Here is a 20,061-nt window from a genome sequence, read left to right as displayed (position 1 = left end):
CTTTGTATTTTGCTTTTGTGGTTTGTTCTATCAAACTGAACTTTAAAACTGTGAAAAAGAACACATTGTTTGTATAGACTATATTCAAAATGACAAGACTGAAAGGGTGTTTGCTCCATACTGCTCTACCAAATATGGTGTAGTATTGCTGATGCTCTCTAAGTTTGAAATTGTTATTTTATATTTATACCTACTGGCACATAAAGACACAAATGAACAAATCTAACTATTGTGGAGGCTTAATTCAGCTGTATTGCATAGTAATATAACATATGCTTCACTCTGATTGGCTAAGCTTATTACAAAGCAATTAAAAAAAATACTGCAAAAACAAATTGAGAAATACTCAACACTACTTGCCATGTGGGATTCACATTGACCGAGGACTGCATTCTTCAAGTCCATCAAGTCTTGAGATCCACTTCTTTTTTTCTTTCCCTTCTTTTGCTCCAGCACCCCCAGTGCTCTCATTCTTGACTCCGCAGTCTTTGTCAGAGACACCACTCTCTCATATTCTCTGTTAATTGCTGTGTCATTTGGCTCCAACGTGGGAAGTTTCTCAAACTCTTTCTGGGTCTTTAAGAGGAAGGCCTTAGTGGCTTTCCTCTCTGATTCCAGGTCCAGGTCCATCAGCAGGTTCCACTCAATGATGCTGAGGTTGTTATAGAGTGTCATCTCCAAGGTGCTAAGACTCTCCTCATTTTGCTTAAGCCTTTGTTGCTCTGCAGTCAGCTGTGAAGGGTAGAGGTCAGCAGAGATTGTGTGTAGTTTTGAGCGAGCCTCTTCACACAATCCCTTCATCAGATGAAACTGGATAAGAAGGTTCTGACAGATTCTGTACTTCTCGTCTGTGTCATTGCCATCTTCTTTTGTCTGGTGCACCTGTTCCTGAATGCTTTCCCTGAGATCCTCGACGCATTGCCTCATGTTTAGGTACCTCTCTTGGTCCCTGGCTTTCATTTCTAGGGCACACATTTTGCTGTGCAGCTCAGAGATGACAGAGTTCAGTTCTTTTGTCTTCTCATTGGGAATCCAGGGTTGCAGGAGGTCAACTTGCGACTTGTGTTCCAAAATCATGTGCTTGAAAGGCTCTAAAGCTTGCAGGGACTCTCTTGTAATGGGGAACCTGTGTCTGCTTAGATCCACCAACATCTGCCTTAGACTGTTTTCAACAGTGACAAGTTTTTTCTTGTTTGAATCTAAAGTCTGGGTGAGTTCATTCAGCTCCTTCTTGTTATTTTTTTCTTGGCTGCTAATGGTTCTGATATTCTCCTGGAGGTTGGTAAGCTTGTCAAAAAGCTGACAGTTCTCTGTGACACTGAATTCAGAAGTGATATCTTTGCTCTTAATAAAAAGAGCCTCACAGACTGCTTCCTGCTTCTCAGCCTCATCCAGGGTTTCTTGGATTTGGCGGGTTCTGCGATCAAGTTCAGCAGGGCTCCTGAGCTCACTGTCTGGACCCCGGGATGCTTCTCTTTGCAGATGAGCCACAACCCAGGAGTCTAGATCGGCAATCTGTTCAGATAGCTTTTCTCTGGTCTGTAGTCCTGATTCCACTTCTTTCACAGCTTTGGACAGCTTCTCATTGGTGGACTTTGAGAGTTCTTCAAGACATTTCAGAAGACTCTGCACCATAGGCACCTCTTCAACCTGGTCCAGCTGTGGAAGGAGCTCAGTCATTTCCTCCGCCAGTGACTCCAGCTGACCTTGTTTGGCCATCACCTCAGATTGCAGCTTCTTCAGATCCCTGAGCTGCCGGTGAACTTCCTCGGGGAGAAGAGCTACTCTCTTTTTCCTGCCCTCAATATCACTCTCTGTCTGCCTGGCCCAGGCCAGGCCTTCCCTCATCACTATGACAATTTTCTCCATGATAGGGCTGTTGCTGTTCAGGGTTTGGGCAGCCAAAAGTTCCTCTGTATGAGAAATTTTGTCCTTAACTCTCTGGAGTCCCTGATGGATCTCCTTTGTTTCCATCTCCCACTGTGGGCTAAATAGCAACAGCTCTGACAGCTGTTGTAAATGGAGGTACTTCTGCTGGGCTGCTTTAACCTCAGCGTTTGCCTCCATCAGCTGTCGAGCCTTCTTGCAGTTCCACTGAGTAACTGATGGAAACTTGGCTTCAAGGTCTTTAATGATCACTTCCAAGTGTTCCTGCAAATCTGATAACTCTGACAGGAGGTTGCTGGTCTTGTGAGAACGGGCATGTGTGTGATGAAGCATACTCTCCACAGTTCTTTCCAGAACTCTCCACCTCTCTTGTAGGTTCTTCTGCTCAGTCTCTGCAATTGCTCGCTCATACCGGGTAAGGTGGGGGCACAATTTGCTATGGGTCACAAGCAGCTCTCCAAGTGCTGTTCTGTTCTCCTCCATACTTCTTTGTAAGGAGCCTAGTCGCTCTGCCTCCTTGGAGCTGCTCTCCTGAGGGGATCTGAAAGAAAAACAACAAAAAGTTTGCCGCAACAAATTGTAAAAGATTTTAGGGGCTTATCAGTTAGTTTTACAGACAAAGGAAGATGACAATGTGTGAAATAAAAAGTGTTAAAATATCTTAAAATACAAGTATTAAAGACTAAAATGAAACCATCGGATGGCAACTCACGTTTGAAGAGCGTCCAGTTCTGCGGTTGCTTTGTCCACCGCATTCTTAGCTGTTTGGATGTGCTGGCAATAATCAGTGACCATCTGCAGCTGAACCTCCTTACTCTGGATAATATTAGCTGCATCCTGGGCAGCACTGCTCCACTGGTCCTCCAGATGCTCCAGAGTGTCCCTATTCTCAGCAACAGCCCCTCTCAACTGAGAGAGCAATGCTACCTGGGCCAGGGCAGCCTCTCTGCACTCCTGTATGCAGCAGGCAAGAGTGAGACACACAAAGGCTGAATTTTAAATTCAGAATGAGCTTATCTGACCTTCTGTGAACTCAGGTTCATTGTTATTTGAATTGCGAACACAAGGGCCTACTGTGAAAATGCTCTGTAAAATGTTTTATTATTACAATTATCATGATTTTTAAAAAATATTCTTATTCTTATTATTGTTGTTGTTGTTGTTGTTAATAATAATAATAATAATAATAATAATAATAATAATAATAATAATAATAATAATAATAATAATAATAATAAGGAGGAGGCACTTTAGCACCATGGATGTTTTTCTAGTGATTCATGCTGCATAATCTCACCTGAGCCTCCTCCACCTGCTGGGCCATGGCTGTTGGGCTCAGCTCAGCTGAGCGGTTCTTGCAGTTCAGGAGTTTAGATATAACCCTACTTAGATGACTGTCCATGCTACTGGTAGATGAAATCAGAACCTCTGGAGCATCCTCAAGTGGTTTACCCTTCAGACAGAAAGACACGTCAGATGCAGAACAGGATTTGTTAAGGCACAAGCTTTGGTTTTGTTGTTTAATTTAGGGCCTATATGAAAATATATATCAGAAAAAAACAGTTTGAGGGAGGAATTGTTATGATCCTCTCTACAGAGTAAGATATGTCTTGACCATATAAATTGCCTCAAAGGTCTCACAAACAACCTTTGCAAACTCTGCTTTGAGGTTTTTCTTGAGTTTACTTCATATATCTAAAACTGGATTGAACTGAACTGATGTGAAAGAGGATTAAAAAAGAGTCAAAATAACTAAGAATTATGATCTACATTTCAGCCAGTAATTATGATAGTACATGTTCATCACCACTTTATTTGAAAGATTATTCTGTATTTTAATCCTACATATAGAAAGTGACCATTTGGAACTTCTGTGACTTTCTTGGTTCAAAAACAAACACAGAGCCAATGACAGATAATATTTATTTTACCTCAATGAGTTGACTGCTGGGTCCCATGTCTTTGAGTAGCTGTATCACTGTCAAAATGGATGTTTCTCCTGGTGACTCCAGTACTGTTCTCTCAGTTTCCATGTCATTTGCGTCTATTTTGTTTTCTTGAGGGGTCAGTCCTTTCAAATGGGGTTCTTCACCCAGTACAGTATCACCTGATGATATCTGAACCACCTGCAGTGATGTGTCAGTACTGAATACTTGCTCCTATAGTGGACATGAAACTAGGTATTAATGCACATATATATACTCCATGTCAGCGGTCCCCAATCCCCGGGTCACATGATAGTTGAGGTTCGGGTGTGAAATTTATGGTTTTCAGGGTTTTTATTGGTTTTTATCGCTGGCTTCCCTAGGTCTTTTCCAGTGTGTTATGAATAAATCTACTTCTTTTTTTTTGGTACCAGTTTTATTTTGTTGGATTAATTCGCGACAACGTAAAGGCCGGTCCGTGAAAATATTGTCAGACATAAACCGGTCCATGGCGCAAAAAAGGTTGCGGACCGCTGCTCTTTGTGACCAAATTTTACAAAAACATTAAGTTGTATTAAATAAGACTTGACTAACAGGTGAGGCCATTAACGCTGAAGAAGTGAAATCATACACCAATTGAGAAATTACATTTGTTTTTTGAAAGACCTCTGCATAATGCAACTTCTTTTAGCAATCAAGAAGTTCCCTTTGCAAGATTGAAGGCTTTTCTGGACTGGCTTTGGTAGACAAGTTCATGTTTTACATGTAGGCTATGCATTAGTCTATATATGATGCAGGGTTAACATAATTGCACTTTATCATAGAAAAATAGGTCATCATAACATACCTGTGGCAGTTTCTTAAGCCTTGTTCCAGTGGCCTCCATGGTAGTGATGGTGGTTGTTGTGCTTATGCTGAATGGCAGTTCTACACTGGTGCTTCTTTCTTTTTCCTTTTCTTGAATTTTCTTCTTCTGCTTCTCTTCTTCTTCTTTCCTATTTGTTGCATCTGTTTGGACTTTAGGATACACAACTGGTTCTGACAGGAGTTTGGTAAAGCTTTTTGGAGCATCTGCTTTATTCATCTCAGATGCAGGCTTTTCTTTCTCTGCTTCAAGAGACCTAAGCTCTTGGGTTTGTGTTATTTTTTCAGACTTCGTAGTTGTTTGATCACTGTCAGTCCTTGCACTTGTTGCTATCACAACAGATGTGGTTATGGTGGCCGGTATATTTGGCTGTAGAGTGGGTACGCTAGACCCCATGCTGAGTTTTTCCACTGTAACAGACACTTCATGCTGGCCTTTAGGTGCATCAAGTACATCTTTAGTTACAAACTCCTCTCGCAGATTGACGTCCTTTGGTCTCTCCTCTGTGGTATTCAAGAACTTCAACTTATTAAGAGTTTCTGGTTTTACAGTGTCTCGTTCAGATAAACTTATTTCTACACATGTTGACTCTGTTTCACCTGCATGTATCAGTACAGATTGAGCTGTGTCAGTCTGAGCTACACCTTCCTTCATTTCAGTCCTAAATTGTTGGACTTCTACTACTCTGGTTTTAACTTCAGCCTCTTTAGGAAGAACCTCAGCTGCACTCATATCTCTGTGTTCTTCTGAACTTTCACACTGGATACTTGATCGAGATGTATCTGTTCTTGACACATGCTCTTCTCGAACTGCTGGTATTACAAGCACCTCAGGGTCCATCTGAATTTTCTTCATTTTAACAAATTTGACATCCAGGCTTGTGGGTACGTCTTCCACTCCATGTGTTAATACTTTAGGGTGCTTGTCTTGGACAAATTCCTTAGTCACAATAGGTTTGTCTTCTGTGGTTTTCAAGAGCTCTCCACTGACCTCTGGCTCTAGCAGAGCAGGCTGAGCGGAGTCACTTTTTTCTATCATGAAAGATGTCTGTTCATGCTCATGACGACTTGTTGGTACTTCTACTTGTAAAACAAGCACCTCAGGCTCAATCTGGGTTTCGTCTACTGTAACAGACTTGCCACTTAGGCTCTTGGGTGCATCACCCACTCCATGCATTAACAATTTAGAAGAGCCTTCTTTGACACCAAGTTTCTTAATCCCTGTAGGTCTGCCCTGTGCGATTTCCAAGATCTTTAGCTCAATCAGTGTTTCTTGTTTTACAATGTCTTGCTCAGGTAAGCGTATTTGTGCAGATGTTGTCTCTGCTTCACTTGATTGCTCCAGTGTAGTTTGAGTGGAGTCACTCTGAGCTGCAATTTTTGGTCTTTCAGCGCTAATTTGTTTCTCCTTCACTGTGACTGAAGCTTCAGAGGGCTCTGCTTGGACCACAAGGTCCTTAGTCACCATAGGTCTATCTTGTGTGGTTTTCAAGATTTCTTGCTTAGACACTATTTCTGATTTTACATTGTGTGGCTCAGATACAATTATTTTTGTAGAACTTACTGCTTCGTTTTCCAGCAGTCCAGGTTGAACAGAGTCAAACTGAACATCCTCTTGTCTTTCAGTAATGATTTGTTGCTCCTCCATTCTAACTGCTGCCTCCTCAGGATGAACCTCAGCTGTTTTGTCTTTCTGTTCTTTTTCTATTTCACCGTGAAATATCGTTTGACCCGTATCTGTTCTTGATGCTGCTGCTGTCATGACTAACGTTCTTTCATGCTCCTTGTCGCTGGTTGACATATTGAGTTGTAAAATACACACTTGAGGTTCTGCCTGGATTTTCTCTGCTGTGACTGATAGTTTGTCCACACTTTTTGGTGAATCAAGCACAACATTTGTGGAGAACTGTGTAGTTTTCATGAGTTCTTGCTCAGTTACTGTTTCTGATTGCACAGCTTCTCCCTCAGGTAAGCTAATTTCTGCAGATGCTATTTTTCTTGGCGGCAGCACTGCAGGTTGAGTTGAGTCCACCAGAGCTACATCTTCTTGTGTTTCAGTGCTGATTTGTTGCACCTCCATTCCAACTGTTGCCTCCCCAGGGTGAGCATCAGCTGGACTCACATCTTTCTTTTCAAGTTCTGAATCACATTCGATATTTATTTGAGACATGTCTGTTCTGCTGTCTGTGGTCTTCAAGAGCTCTTGCTCAGTCACCAGTTCTGGTTTTACAACATGTTTTTCAGATAAGCAAATTTCTGCAGAGACTGTCTCTGGTTCACGTGTCTGCAGCAGAGAAGGTTGAGTGGAATCGCTCTGCGCCACATCTTCTGGTCTAGCAGCTTCCTCAGGTTGAACTTCAGCGGCAGTCAAATCTTTGTTTACTGCAATGATTTCAGACTGGATACTTGAATGAGCTACATCTGCTCTGGGTACATCTGTTACCACAACAAATGTTCTTTTATCCTCCTCCTGGCTGGTTGGTGAAACAAGGACCTCAGGCTCCCCCTGGACTTTCTCTTTTGTAATCGTCTTGTCATCCAGGCTCATGGGTATGTCATCCAGTTCATTTGGTTTGGGCTGCTCACCTTGGATCACAAGTCCCTTAGTCACAGTAGATCTATGCTTTGTGGTTTTCAAGAGCTCTTGCTCAGTCACTGGTTCTAGTTTTACAGTTTCTTGCATTGATAAGTTTATTTCTGCAGAAGCTATCCCTACTTCAGCTGGTGGACCTGAGTCGCTCTGAGTCACATCCCCTTGTCTATCAGTGGTGATTTGTTGCACTTTGATTATATATTCAGTCTCCTGTGTAACCTCAGCTGAAGTATCATCTTTATTTCCCAGCTCCCTTTCACGCTGGATACTTAAATGAGCTGTATCTGGTTTTGGTTCTGCTGATGTCTTCACAAATATCTTTTCCTGTTCTTTTTGACTGATTGGTATATCCAGCTGTAAAACTTTCACTTGAGGCTCCACTTGAATTTGCTTTATTGCAACTGATTTTTCATCCAAGTTTTTGAGTGAATCAAGCACATCTTTTGTGGGGACATCCTGTTTCATGTTGTAATCCTTCACCTCCACTGATCTAGCAGTTTTCAAGGTCTCTAGTGCAATCATTGTTTGTGGTTCTGCAGTGTCTTGTTCAGGTAAGCTTATTTCTGCAGATTGTGTTTTCTTTGCTTCACCTGGCTGAAAAAGTGCAGCTTGAGTAGATTCACACTGAGCCACGAGATCCACTGGCATTTTAGTCTTCATTTGCTGCACCTTTATTGTAAAGCTAATTTCTTGTTCAGGTTGAACATCAGCTGAAGTCAAATCTTTGTTTACTTGAGAATGTTCAGACTGGATACTTATATCTGTTCTTGGCACATCTGCTTTCGAGACAAATGATCTTTCATGCTCCTCATGGCTGGCTGGTAAAACAACATCAGGCTCCACTTGGACTTTTTCTGCTTTTTCATCCAGGCTCATGGGTATATCATTCCCTCTATGTATTGACAGTTCAGAGCGCTCTTTTTGGACCCCAGTTTCCTTAGTTATCATAGGTCTGTCCTGTGTGTTTTTCAGGAGCTCCTGCTCAGTCAGTTTTTCTGGTTTTACAGTATCTTGTTTGGATATGTTTATTTCTGCAGACATTGCCCCTGCTTCACTTTGCAGGAGTGCATTTTGAGAGGAATTACTTTGATCCAGATACTTTTGTGTGTCCAAGGTGATTGGTTGCACTTTGACTATAACTTCAGCCTCCTCAGACGGTACATGAACTCCTTCACACTGCAAACTTGATTGAGCTGTATCTATCTTTGGTTCGGCTGCTGTCATGACAAACGTCTGTTTCTGTTCTTCATTACTGGTTGGTATATCTATTTGTAAAACTCGCACTTGAGGCTCAACAAGGTTTTTCTCTCCTGTAACCAGTTTTTCATCCAAAGTGTGGGATACATCAGGTACATCTGTTTTGGAGACCTCTTTTAAGTCGTAATCCTTCAGCTCCTCTGGTTTCTGTGTGGTTCCCAGGATCTCTAACTCAATTGCCGTTTGTGGTTTTACAGTGTCTTCCTTAAATAAGCTTATTTCTGCAGATATTGTCTCTGTTTCAACTGGCTGCAGCAGAACAGTTTGAGTAGAGTCACTCTGAGCCACATCCTTTGGCGTTTCTGTGCTGATTTGTTGTACCTTGACTATGAGTGTAGCCTCCTCAGGGTTAACCTGAATTGCAGTCTCTTTTTGTTCCCACTGCATACTTGATTGAGCTGTATCTGCCATTGGTACTGCTGCTGTCATGACAAATGTCTTTTCCTGTTCTTCATGACTCGTAGGTATATCAAGCTGTAAAACTCGCACTTGAGAGTCCCCCAATATTTCCTTTTCATCCAAGCTTTTGGGTAAATCAAGTACATCTTTTCTAGAGACCTCCTCTTTTAAGTTGTAGTTCTTCAGCTCCCCTTTGCTATCCTGTGTGGTTTTCAAGATCTCTAGCTCAATCACCATTTCTGATTTTATAGTGTCTTGCTCAGATAAGCTTATTTCTGCAGATACTCTCTCTTGTTCACTTGCCTGCAGAAGTGCAGGTCGAGAAGAGGCAGACATCTCCACATTATCTTGCATTTCAATGCTGATTTGTTGCATCTGTACTCTGACTGTAGCTTCCTCTGGGTGAACCACAACTGCGGTTTTATGGCTGGTTGGTATTTCATAGTCCAAACTAAGCACTTTAGTCTCCACTTGGATTTTATCCCCTGTAACAGACTTGTCATCTGGGCTCATGGGCACATGTTTTTCTGAGGTGAAAACAGTTGCAGTAGGCTGACTAGAGCCTTGGTCAGCCTTAATATCATTCCCTTCAGCACTGCTTACTTGCAGTTCTACACTGGTTGTCTCAACGTTGCTTTGTGGTGTGGTCTCACACTGTACAGTCAAGTGCTCCATGTGCATCTGGGGGTCATTGTGCACTGAGACAGTAATATTTTCAGATGTGTGTATTCTTGTCTTTATACTCATTTCTTCAGCTTTGAATGCTTCATCTTCAAGAGACTTTTGAACCTTGATGCCTAAAATATTTTGCCCATCGTCATGTTGGATGTTGACTTCAGGTTGAATTTGTAAGTTATCTGAGACTGTTTGCTGACTCATAGTCTCATTTAGCTTAGATAGGGCTATTTCAGTTACATCTGTCTCTGTCTCATGAGGCTGCTCCATTGAAACAATGGCAAAAGTAATAGATTCCTTATCAGAAATTCTTGTGTCTGGCTGATATTGGTTTGTCTCAAACAATTGTGGGACTGTTCGATCAGGCAGCTCAAGAACTAAATACCTCTTCGGAACTTCTTCTGTGTTACTCCATAATTTGTTAATACAATCTGCAATATTTGTTGTATCTGTAAAACTAGAAGAAAGACATGGCTGCATTTGTGGCGCTGTGTCTGAATCTCTTGCATCAGATTGAGGTGCTGTGCATTCTGGTGCCTTGTTATCAGACTGAAGAGAAACTTTTGGACTGTCTGACTTTCTTTCACATGGTGAAAACTTAGTTGATTCTATAGAAATACTGTCAGTTGTTACAGTGACTGTCTGCAAACTTAAATGTGCTTTTCCCTTTTCAATTTCTTTCTCCATTTCGTTGTACTCCAATAGACTCTCTGACGTCTTCTTTGATGTAGGAAGTTCAGGTTTTTCCAGGGAAAGGTTCTGATCCATATTTTCTCTATCTGGATGTCTATCAATAGGTGGAACTGAATCAGAAGCAATGGAAAGTTCAACATCATCTGACTTTCCTCCAGTTTGTATGGGAGATACGTCTTCCAAAACTACAGCAGTAACTTGCTCTGTAGATGAGACTGACAGAATCTCATTGTCATGTTCTGTTTGAGTTGGAATCTGGTCCTTGATTGCAAGATCAGGAGAAACCTTTGGAATCTCTGGTTTTCTTTCACTTGGTGAGAATTCAATTGACTCTACAGTTTCAGTTTTTCTAGTAATCACCTGTAAATGCAAGGCTATCTTTTCCCTTCCACTTTCTTTCTCTGTGTCCTCAGACTCCACAAGACTCTTTGAAGTTTTCCTTGTTTGGGGGGCTTCAGGTTTTTCCAAAGTGGTAATCTTAGCTTCCCCGGTGGAACCCACAGATTCAGGTTCTTTAAAAGTCGCAGGCAAATCCGTACTAATAAGTTCGGAGGAAGCTTTACGACTCTTTGACTTTCTTTTGGGTGGTGAGTGCTGTGTGGATGAGACTGACAGCGTTTCACTGTCATGCTCCTTTGTAGTTGGAATCTGGTCCTTGCTTGCAAGCTCAAGGGAAACCTTTGGAATCTCTGGTTGTCTTTCACTTGGTGAAAATGCCGTTGACTCTACAGAAACAGTTTCAGTTTTTTCAGTAATCACCTGTACATTTAAAGCTGCGTTTTCCATTTCTGTTTCTTTCTCTATTTTCTTGGACTCTACAAAACTCTCAGAAGATTTCCTGGTTGGGGGGACTTCAGGTCTTTCCAAAGTGGTAATTTTAGCTTCCTTGGTGGAACCCGCAGATTCAGGTTCTTTCAAGGTCTCAGGCAAATCCGTACTAATAAGTTCGGAGGAAGCTTTACGACTCTTTGACTTTCTTTTGGGTGGTGAGTGCTGTGTGGATGAGACTGACAGCGTTTCACTGTCATGCTCCTTTGTAGTTGGAATCTGGTCCTTGATTGCAAGCTCAAGGGAAACCTTTGGAATCTCTGGTTGTCTTTCACTTGGTGAAAATTCAGTTGACTCTACAGCAACAGTTTCAGTTTTTTCAGTAATCACCTGTACATTTAAAGCTGCGTTTTCCATTTCTGTTTCTTTCTCTATTTTCTTGGACTCTACAAGACTCTCAGAAGATTTCCTGGTTGGGGGGACTTCAGGTCTTTCCAAAGTGGTAATTTTAGCTTCCTTGGTGGAACCCGCAGATTCAGGTTCTTTAAAAGTCTCAAGCAAATCCGTACTAATAAGTTCGGAGGAAGCTTTACGACTCTTTGACTTTCTTTTGGGTGGTGAGCGCTGTGTGGATGAGACTGACAGCGTTTCACTGTCATGCTCCTTTGTAGTTGGAATCTGGTCCTTGCTTGCAAGCTCATGAGAAAGCTTTGGAATCTCTGGTTGTCTTTCACTTGGTGAAAGTTCAGTTGACTCTACAGAAACAGTTTCAGTTTTTCTAGTAATCACCTGTAAATGCAAGGCTATCTTTTCCCTTCCACTTTCTTTCTCTGTGTCCTCAGACTCTACAAGACTCTTTGAAGTTTTCCTTGTTTGGAGGGCTTCAGGTTTTTCCAAAGTGGTAATCTTAGCTTCCACGGTGGAACCCACAGATTCAGGTTCTTTCAAGATCTCAGGCAAATCTGTACTAATAAGTTCGGAGGAAGCTTTACGACTCTTTGACTTTCTTTTGGGTGGTGAGCGCTGTGTGGATGAGACTGACAGCGTTTCACTGTCATGCTCCTTTGTAGTTGGAATCTGGTCCTTGATTGCAAGCTCAAGGGAAACCTTTGGAGTCTCTGGTTGTCTTTCACTTGATGAAAATGCCGTAGACTCTACAGCAACAGTTTCAGTTTTTTCAGTAATCACCTGTACATTTAAAGCTGCATTTTCCATTTCTGTTTCTTTCTCTATTTTCTTGGACTCTACAAGACTCTCAGAAGATTTCCTGGTTGGGGGGACTTCAGGTCTTTCCAAAGTGGTAATTTTAGCTTCAACGGTGGAACCCACAGATTCAGGTTCTTTCAAGGTCTCAGGCAAATCCATACTAATAAGTTCCGAGGAAGCTTTACGAGTCTTTGATTTTCTTTTGGTTGGTGAGCGCTGTGTGGATGAGACTGACAGCGTTTCACTGTCATGCTCCTCTGTAGTTGGAATCTGGTCCTTGATTGCAAGCTCATGAGAAACCTTTGGAATCTCTGGTTGTCTTTCACTTGGTGAAAGTTCAGTTGACTCTACAGCAACAGTTTCAGTTTTTCTAGTAATCACCTGTAAATGCAAGGCTATCTTTTCCCTTCCACTTTCTTTCTCTGTGTCCTCAGACTCCACAAGACTCTCTGAAGTTTTCTTTGGTTGGAGGGCTTCAGGTTTTTCCAAAGTGGTAATCTTAGCTTCCCCGGTGGAACCCACAGATTCAGATTCTTTCAAAGTCTCAGGCAAATCCGTACTAATAAGTTCTGAGGAAGCTTTACAACTCTTTGACTTTCTCTTGGGTGGTGAAAGCTTTCCTTTATTCATAGCAGTAATTTTTGTTGTTGCTGTGGAAACCTCTGGAGATACAGGAGATCTCTGACTATCAGTCTCTTCATCTTTCTTTGTCAGTTCCCCCATAGCATATTCAGTCTGCACAGTGACCACCTCTGAAGGTGTGCTAGATTTCACACTATAGAGCTCTTTCTTAGTATATTCATTTTCTGCATCAGGCTGTCTTTCAATATTTAGAAGTGACTCAGGAGCTATGGAAAATTCAACAGGATCTGACTTTCCTCCAGTTTGTATGGGAGATATGTCTTCCAAAACAACAGCAGTAACTTGGTCTGTAGAGGAGACTGACAGAATCTCATTGTCATGTTCTGTTTGAGTTGGAATCTGGTCCTTGATTGCAAGCTCAGGAGAAATCTTTGGAATCTCTGGTTTTCTTTCACTTGGTGAAAGTTCAGTTGACTCTACAGCAACAGTTTCAGTTTTTCTAGTAATCACCTGTAAATGCAAGACTATCTTTTCCCTTCCACTTTCTTTCTCTGTGTCCTCAGACTCTACAAGACTCTTTGAAGTTTTCCTTGTTTGGAGGGCTTCAGGTTTTTCCAAAGTGGTAATCTTAGCTTCCACGGTGGAACCCACAGATTCAGGTTCTTTCAAGATCTCAGGCAAATCTGTACTAATAAGTTCGGAGGAAGCTTTACGACTCTTTGACTTTCTTTTGGGTGGTGAGCACTGTGTGGATGAAACTGACAGCGTTTCACTGTCATGCTCCTTTGTAGTTGGAATCTGGTCCTTGATTGCAAGCTCAAGGGAAACCTTTGGAATCTCTGGTTGTCTTTGACTTGGTGAAAATTCAGTTGACTCTACAGCAACAGTTTCAGTTTTTTCAGTAATCACCTGTACATTTAAAGCTGCGTTTTCCATTTCTGTTTCTTTCTCTATTTTCTTGGACTCTACAAGACTCTCAGAAGATTTCCTGGTTGGGGGGACTTCAGGTTTTTCCAAAGTGGTAATTTTAGCTTCCTTGGTGGAACCCACAGATTCAGGTTCTTTCAGGGTCTCAGGCAAATCCGTACTAATAAGTTCCGAGGAAGCTTTACGACTCTTTGATTTTCTTTTGGTTGGTGAGTGCTGTGTGGATGAGACTGACAGCGTTTCACTGTCATGCTCCTTTGTAGTTGGAATCTGGTCCTTGATTGCAAGCTCAGGAGAAATCTTTGGAATCTCTGGTTGTCTTTCAGTTGGTGAAAGTTCAGTTGACTCTACAGCAACAGTTTCAGTTTTTCTAGTAATCACCTGTAAATGCAAGGCTATCTTTTCCCTTCCACTTTCTTTCTCTGTGTCCTCAGACTCTACAAGACTCTTTGAAGTTTTCCTTGTTTGGAGGGCTTCAGGTTTTTCCAAAGTGGTAATCTTAGCTTCCACGGTGGAACCCACAGATTCAGGTTCTTTCAAGATCTCAGGCAAATCTGTACTAATAAGTTCGGAGGAAGCTTTACGACTCTTTGACTTTCTTTTGGGTGGTGAGCGCTGTGTGGATGAGACTGACAGCGTTTCACTGTCATGCTCCTTTGTAGTTGGAATCTGGTCCTTGATTGCAAGCTCAGGAGAAACCTTTGGAATCTCTGGTTGTCTTTGACTTGGTGAAAATTCAGTTGACTCTACAGCAACAGTTTCAGTTTTTTCAGTAATCACCTGTACATTTAAAGCTGCGTTTTCCATTTCTGTTTCTTTCTCTATTTTCTTGGACTCTACAAGACTCTCAGAAGATTTCCTGGTTGGGGGGACTTCAGGTTTTTCCAAAGTGGTAATTTTAGCTTCCTTGGTGGAACCCACAGATTCAGGTTCTTTCAGGGTCTCAGGCAAATCTGTACTAATAAGTTCCGAGGAAGCTTTACGACTCTTTGATTTTCTTTTGGTTGGTGAGTGCTGTGTGGATGAGACTGACAGCGTTTCACTGTCATGCTCCTCTGTAGTTGGAATCTGGTCCTTGATTGCAAGCTCAGGAGAAATCTTTGGAATCTCTGGTTGTCTTTCAGTTGGTGAAAGTTCAGTTGACTCTACAGCAACAGTTTCAGTTTTTCTAGTAATCACCTGTAAATGCAAGGCTATCTTTTCCCTTCCACTTTCTTTCTCTGTGTCCTCAGACTCCACAAGATTCTCTGAAGTTTTCTTTGGTTGGAGGGCTTCAGGTTTTTCCAAAGTGGTAATTTTAGCTTCCTTGGTGGAACCCACAGATTCAGGTTCTTTAAAAGTCTCAAGCAAATCCATACTAATAAGTTCGGAGGAAGCTTTACAACTCTTTGACTTTCTTTTGGGTGGTGAGTGCTGTGTGGATGAGACTGACAGCGTTTCACTGTCATACTCCTTTGTAGTTGGAATCTGGTCCTTGATTGCAAGCTCGAGAGAAACCTTTGGAATCTCTTGTTGTCTTTCACTTGGTGAAAGTTCAGTTGACTCTACAGCAACAGTTTCAGTTTTTCTAGTAATCACCTGTAAATGCAAGACTATCTTTTCCCTTCCACTTTCTTTCTCTGTGTCCTCAGACTCTACAAGACTCTTTGAAGTTTTCCTTGTTTGGAGGGCTTCAGGTTTTTCCAAAGTGGTAATCTTAGCTTCCACGGTGGAACCCACAGATTCAGGTTCTTTCAAGATCTCAGGCAAATCTGTACTAATAAGTTCGGAGGAAGCTTTACGACTCTTTGACTTTCTTTTGGGTGGTGAGCGCTGTGTGGATGAGACTGACAGCGTTTCACTGTTATGCTCCTTTGTAGTTGGAATCTGGTCCTTGATTGCAAGCTCAGGAGAAACCTTTGGAATCTCTGGTTGTCTTTGACTTGGTGAAAATTCAGTTGACTCTACAGCAACAGTTTCAGTTTTTTCAGTAATCACCTGTACATTTAAAGCTGCGTTTTCCATTTCTGTTTCTTTCTCTATTTTCTTGGACTCTACAAGACTCTCAGAAGATTTCCTGGTTGGGGGGACTTCAGGTTTTTCCAAAGTGGTAATTTTAGCTTCCTTGGTGGAACCCACAGATTCAGGTTCTTTCAGGGTCTCAGGCAAATCCGTACTAATAAGTTCCGAGGAAGCTTTACGACTCTTTGATTTTCTTTTGGTTGGTGAGTGCTGTGTGGATGAGACTGACAGCGTTTCACTGTCATGCTCCTCTGTAGTTGGAATCTGGTCCTTGATTGCAAGCTCAGGAGAAATCTTTGGAATCTCTGGTTGTCTTTCAGTTGGTGAAAGTTCAGTTGACTCTACAGCAACAGTTTCAGTTTTTCTAGTAATCACCTGTAAATGCAAGGCTATCTTTTCCCTTCCACTTTCTTTCTCTGTGTCCTCAGACTCCACAAGACTCTCAGAAGTTTTCTTTGGTTGGAGGGCTTCAGGTTTTTCCAAAGTGGTAATCTTAGCTTCCCCGGTGGAACCCACAGATTCAGATTCTTTCAAAGTCTCAGGCAAATCCGTACTAATAAGTTCGGAGGAAGCTTTACGACTCTTTGACTTTCTTTTGGGTGGTGAGCGCTGTGTGGATGAGACTGACAGCGTTTCACTGTCATGCTCCTTTGTAGTTGGAATCTGGTCCTTGATTGCAAGCTCGAGAGAAACCTTTGGAATCTCTTGTTGTCTTTCACTTGGTGAAAGTTCAGTTGACTCTACAGCAACAGTTTCAGTTTTTCTAGTAATCACCTGTAAATGCAAGGCTATCTTTTCCCTTCCACTTTCTTTCTCTGTGTCCTCAGACTCCACAAGACTCTCAGAAGTTTTCTTTGGTTGGAGGGCTTCAGGTTTTTCCAAAGTGGTAATCTTAGCTTCCCCGGTGGAACCCACAGATTCAGATTCTTTCAAAGTCTCAGGCAAATCCGTACTAATAAGTTCTGAGGAAGCTTTACGACTCTTTGACTTTCTCTTGGGTGGTGAAAGCTTTCCTTTATTCATAGCAGTAATTTTTGTTGTTGCTGTGGAAACCTCTGGAGATACAGGAGATCTCTGACTATCAGTCTCTTCATCTTTCTTTGTCAGTTCCCCCATAGCATATTCAGTCTGCACAGTGACCACCTCTGAAGGTGTGCTAGATTTCACACTATAGAGCTCTTTCTTAGTATATTCATTTTCTGTATCAGGCTGTCTTTCAATGGTTAGAAGTGACTCAGGAGCTATGGAAAATTCAACAGGATCTGACTTTCCTCCAGTTTGTATGGGAGATATGTCTTCCAAAACAACAGCAGTAACTTGGTCTGTAGAGGAGACTGACAGAATCTCATTGTCATGTTCTGTTTGAGTTGGAATCTGGTCCTTGATTGCAAGCTCAGGAGAAATCTTTGGAATCTCTGGTTTTCTTTCACTTGGTGAAAGTTCAGTTGACTCTACAGCAACAGTTTCAGTTTTTCTAGTAATCACCTGTAAATGCAAGACTATCTTTTCCCTTCCACTTTCTTTCTCTGTGTCCTCAGACTCTACAAGACTCTTTGAAGTTTTCCTTGTTTGGAGGGCTTCAGGTTTTTCCAAAGTGGTAATCTTAGCTTCCACGGTGGAACCCACAGATTCAGGTTCTTTCAAGATCTCAGGCAAATCTGTACTAATAAGTTCTGAGGAAGCTTTACGACTCTTTGACTTTCTTTTGGGTGGTGAGCGCTGTGTGGATGAGACTGACAGCGTTTCACTGTCATGCTCCTTTGTAGTTGGAATCTGGTCCTTGCTTGCAAGCTCAAGGGAAACCTTTGGAATCTCTGGTTGTCTTTGACTTGATGAAAATGCCGTAGACTCTACAGCAACAGTTTCAGTTTTTTCAGTAATCACCTGTACATTTAAAGCTGCATTTTCCATTTCTGTTTCTTTCTCTATTTTCTTGGACTCTACAAGACTCTCAGAAGATTTCCTGGTTGGGGGGACTTCAGGTCTTTCCAAAGTGGTAATTTTAGCTTCAACGGTGGAACCCACAGATTCAGGTTCTTTCAAGGTCTCAGGCAAATCCGTACTAATAAGTTCCGAGGAAGCTTTACGAGTCTTTGATTTTCTTTTGGGTGGTGAGCGCTGTGTGGATGAGACTGACAGCGTTTCACTGTCATGCTCCTCTGTAGTTGGAATCTGGTCCTTGATTGCAAGCTCATGAGAAACCTTTGGAATCTCTGGTTGTCTTTCACTTGGTGAAAGTTCAGTTGACTCTACAGCAACAGTTTCAGTTTTTCTAGTAATCACCTGTAAATGCAAGGCTATCTTTTCCCTTCCACTTTCTTTCTCTGTGTCCTCAGACTCCACAAGATTCTCTGAAGTTTTCTTTGGTTGGAGGGCTTCAGGTTTTTCCAAAGTGGTAATTTTAGCTTCCTTGGTGGAACCCACAGATTCAGGTTCTTTAAAAGTCTCAAGCAAATCCATACTAATAAGTTCGGAGGAAGCTTTACAACTCTTTGACTTTCTTTTGGGTGGTGAGTGCTGTGTGGATGAGACTGACAGCGTTTCACTGTCATACTCCTTTGTAGTTGGAATCTGGTCCTTGATTGCAAGCTCGAGAGAAACCTTTGGAATCTCTTGTTGTCTTTCACTTGATGAAAATGCCATAGACTCTACAGCAACAGTTTCAGTTTTTTCAGTAATCACCTGTACATTTAAAGCTGCGTTTTCCCTTTCAGTTTCTTTCTCTATTTTCTTGGACTCTACAAGACTCTCAGAAGATTTCCTGGTTGGGGGGAATTCAGGTCTTTCCAAAGTGGTAATTTTAGTTTTAACGGTGGAACCCGCAGATTCAGGTTCTTTGAAAGTCTCAGGCAAATCCATACTAATAAGTTCCGAGGAAGCTTTACGATTCTTTGACTTTCTTTTGGATGGGGAACGCTTTCCTTCATTGAAAGCAGTAATTTCTTTTGTTGCAGTTGCATCCTCTGGCGATAAAGGACATTTCTGACTATCTGGCTCTTCCTTTGTCTCAGTTGGCTTTGTCGTAGGCAAGAATGATATATCGCTCTCATGTTGTATTGTAGTTGGATTCTGATCTTTGCTAGCAAGACCAAGATAAACCTTTGGATGCCCTGACTTTATGTCCATTATTGAAACCTCTATCAAGTTTTCATCAGTAGTTTCAGCTCTTCCACTATCCATAACTCCATGTAAATCTGGCTTTTTACTTTCAATTTCTTTTTCACTTGGTTCTTTGATAACATCCGGAACTGATGGTGATGTCTTCTTTTCAGGCTGTTTCTTGGATTGTGTCTGTGCCACTGAAGGAAATTCTGGAGAACTCATTAAAGCCTTTGACTTTCCTGTGCTTGATGAAAATTGGCCTTTTTCTGTATCAGTTATTTCAGCTATCTTTTCTGGCATATTTGGAGTTTGAGTTGAAGACCCAGCAGGTATAGGTTTTTTCTTTTCAGTAACAAAACCTTTGTTCTCGCCATTAAAGTCCAAAGAAGAAGTTTTGCTTTGAGGATCTTCCCTAGTCTGAGGTAACTCAATATCACCAAGATCAAAGCAAAGTTCTGCGCTCTTTGATTTTCTCGTCATAGGCAATATTCTAGATTTTTCCATAGGTATTTCAGCTGACTCTGATGTTACGTTATACTTGTCTGATTCACCTTTGGTCTCTGTTGACTGCACACTAGCAACTTTTTCCAGTGGAAACATTGGCTCTGCAAGCTGAGAGACCTCAAAACTCTTTGACTTCTTACCTTTTTGAATGATTTCACTTTTTTCCACAGCCACTTTAGTTTGCTTACAAGTCATTGGAGATTTCTCACTACTAGGCTTTTGCTTATTCTCTGCCTCATCCTTGGTTATTTTTTCAGCATACAGCTGTTCAATTTCAGTTTCTTCAGTAACAGCAGGAGTTTCAGTGACCTTGTGCATCACAGTGGGTTCCTCAGAAGCAGGCTTATTTGCCTCATTTGTAACAGGCTCACCTGTGATATCTAACCTTACAGTTTTGGTCTGTGGTTCTTGAGAAGTAGTATAGCTTTGTATCACCACAGATGTTGAAGCAGAAGTAGGATAAACTGTTTTTTTCTCAGATGAGCGCTTGCTTTTTCGTGGCGGTGCCACCACAGAGGCCTTTGTCTCCTGCAGGTTCTCTGACGACTGGTTGTCAGGCAGTTTTTGTTTACTTCTTTGATTAAGTTCCTTGAATAGAGAGGTTAAGAAGCCATTAATTATGACAAACATATTTCCTTAATCCAATTAAGATACAGCAATATATTAGATATTAAACTG

At 41.7% G+C, this 20,061-nt stretch overlaps 1 protein-coding gene across 3 annotated transcripts in view; it reads right to left on the bottom strand.

Annotated features, from left to right (window-relative positions):
* Positions 1–20,061, bottom strand: part of LOC146685524 (uncharacterized) — an 88,749-nt gene that overhangs the window by 14,432 nt on the left and 54,256 nt on the right. For all 3 annotated transcript variants that reach the window (XM_085441499.1, XM_085441497.1, XM_085441498.1), the window contains 5 exons: positions 4,660–19,971; positions 3,819–4,046; positions 3,185–3,340; positions 2,600–2,841; positions 361–2,428 (listed from right to left, as the gene is read on the bottom strand). In XM_085441499.1, coding sequence (XP_085297625.1) covers positions 361–2,428; positions 2,600–2,841; positions 3,185–3,340; positions 3,819–4,046; positions 4,660–19,971 — 18,006 coding nt within the window. The remainder of the gene's footprint in view (positions 1–360; positions 2,429–2,599; positions 2,842–3,184; positions 3,341–3,818; positions 4,047–4,659; positions 19,972–20,061) is intronic.

This window comes from Copadichromis virginalis, linkage group LG19 (assembly GCF_057382275.1).
Source record: "Copadichromis virginalis isolate Kocher_CV1m ecotype Utaka linkage group LG19, C_Virginalis_male_GT1.1, whole genome shotgun sequence".
Taxonomy (NCBI): domain Eukaryota; kingdom Metazoa; phylum Chordata; class Actinopteri; order Cichliformes; family Cichlidae; genus Copadichromis; species Copadichromis virginalis.
Note: the sequence above shows the minus strand (reverse complement) of the source record. Positions and strands in the feature narration are given on the sequence as shown.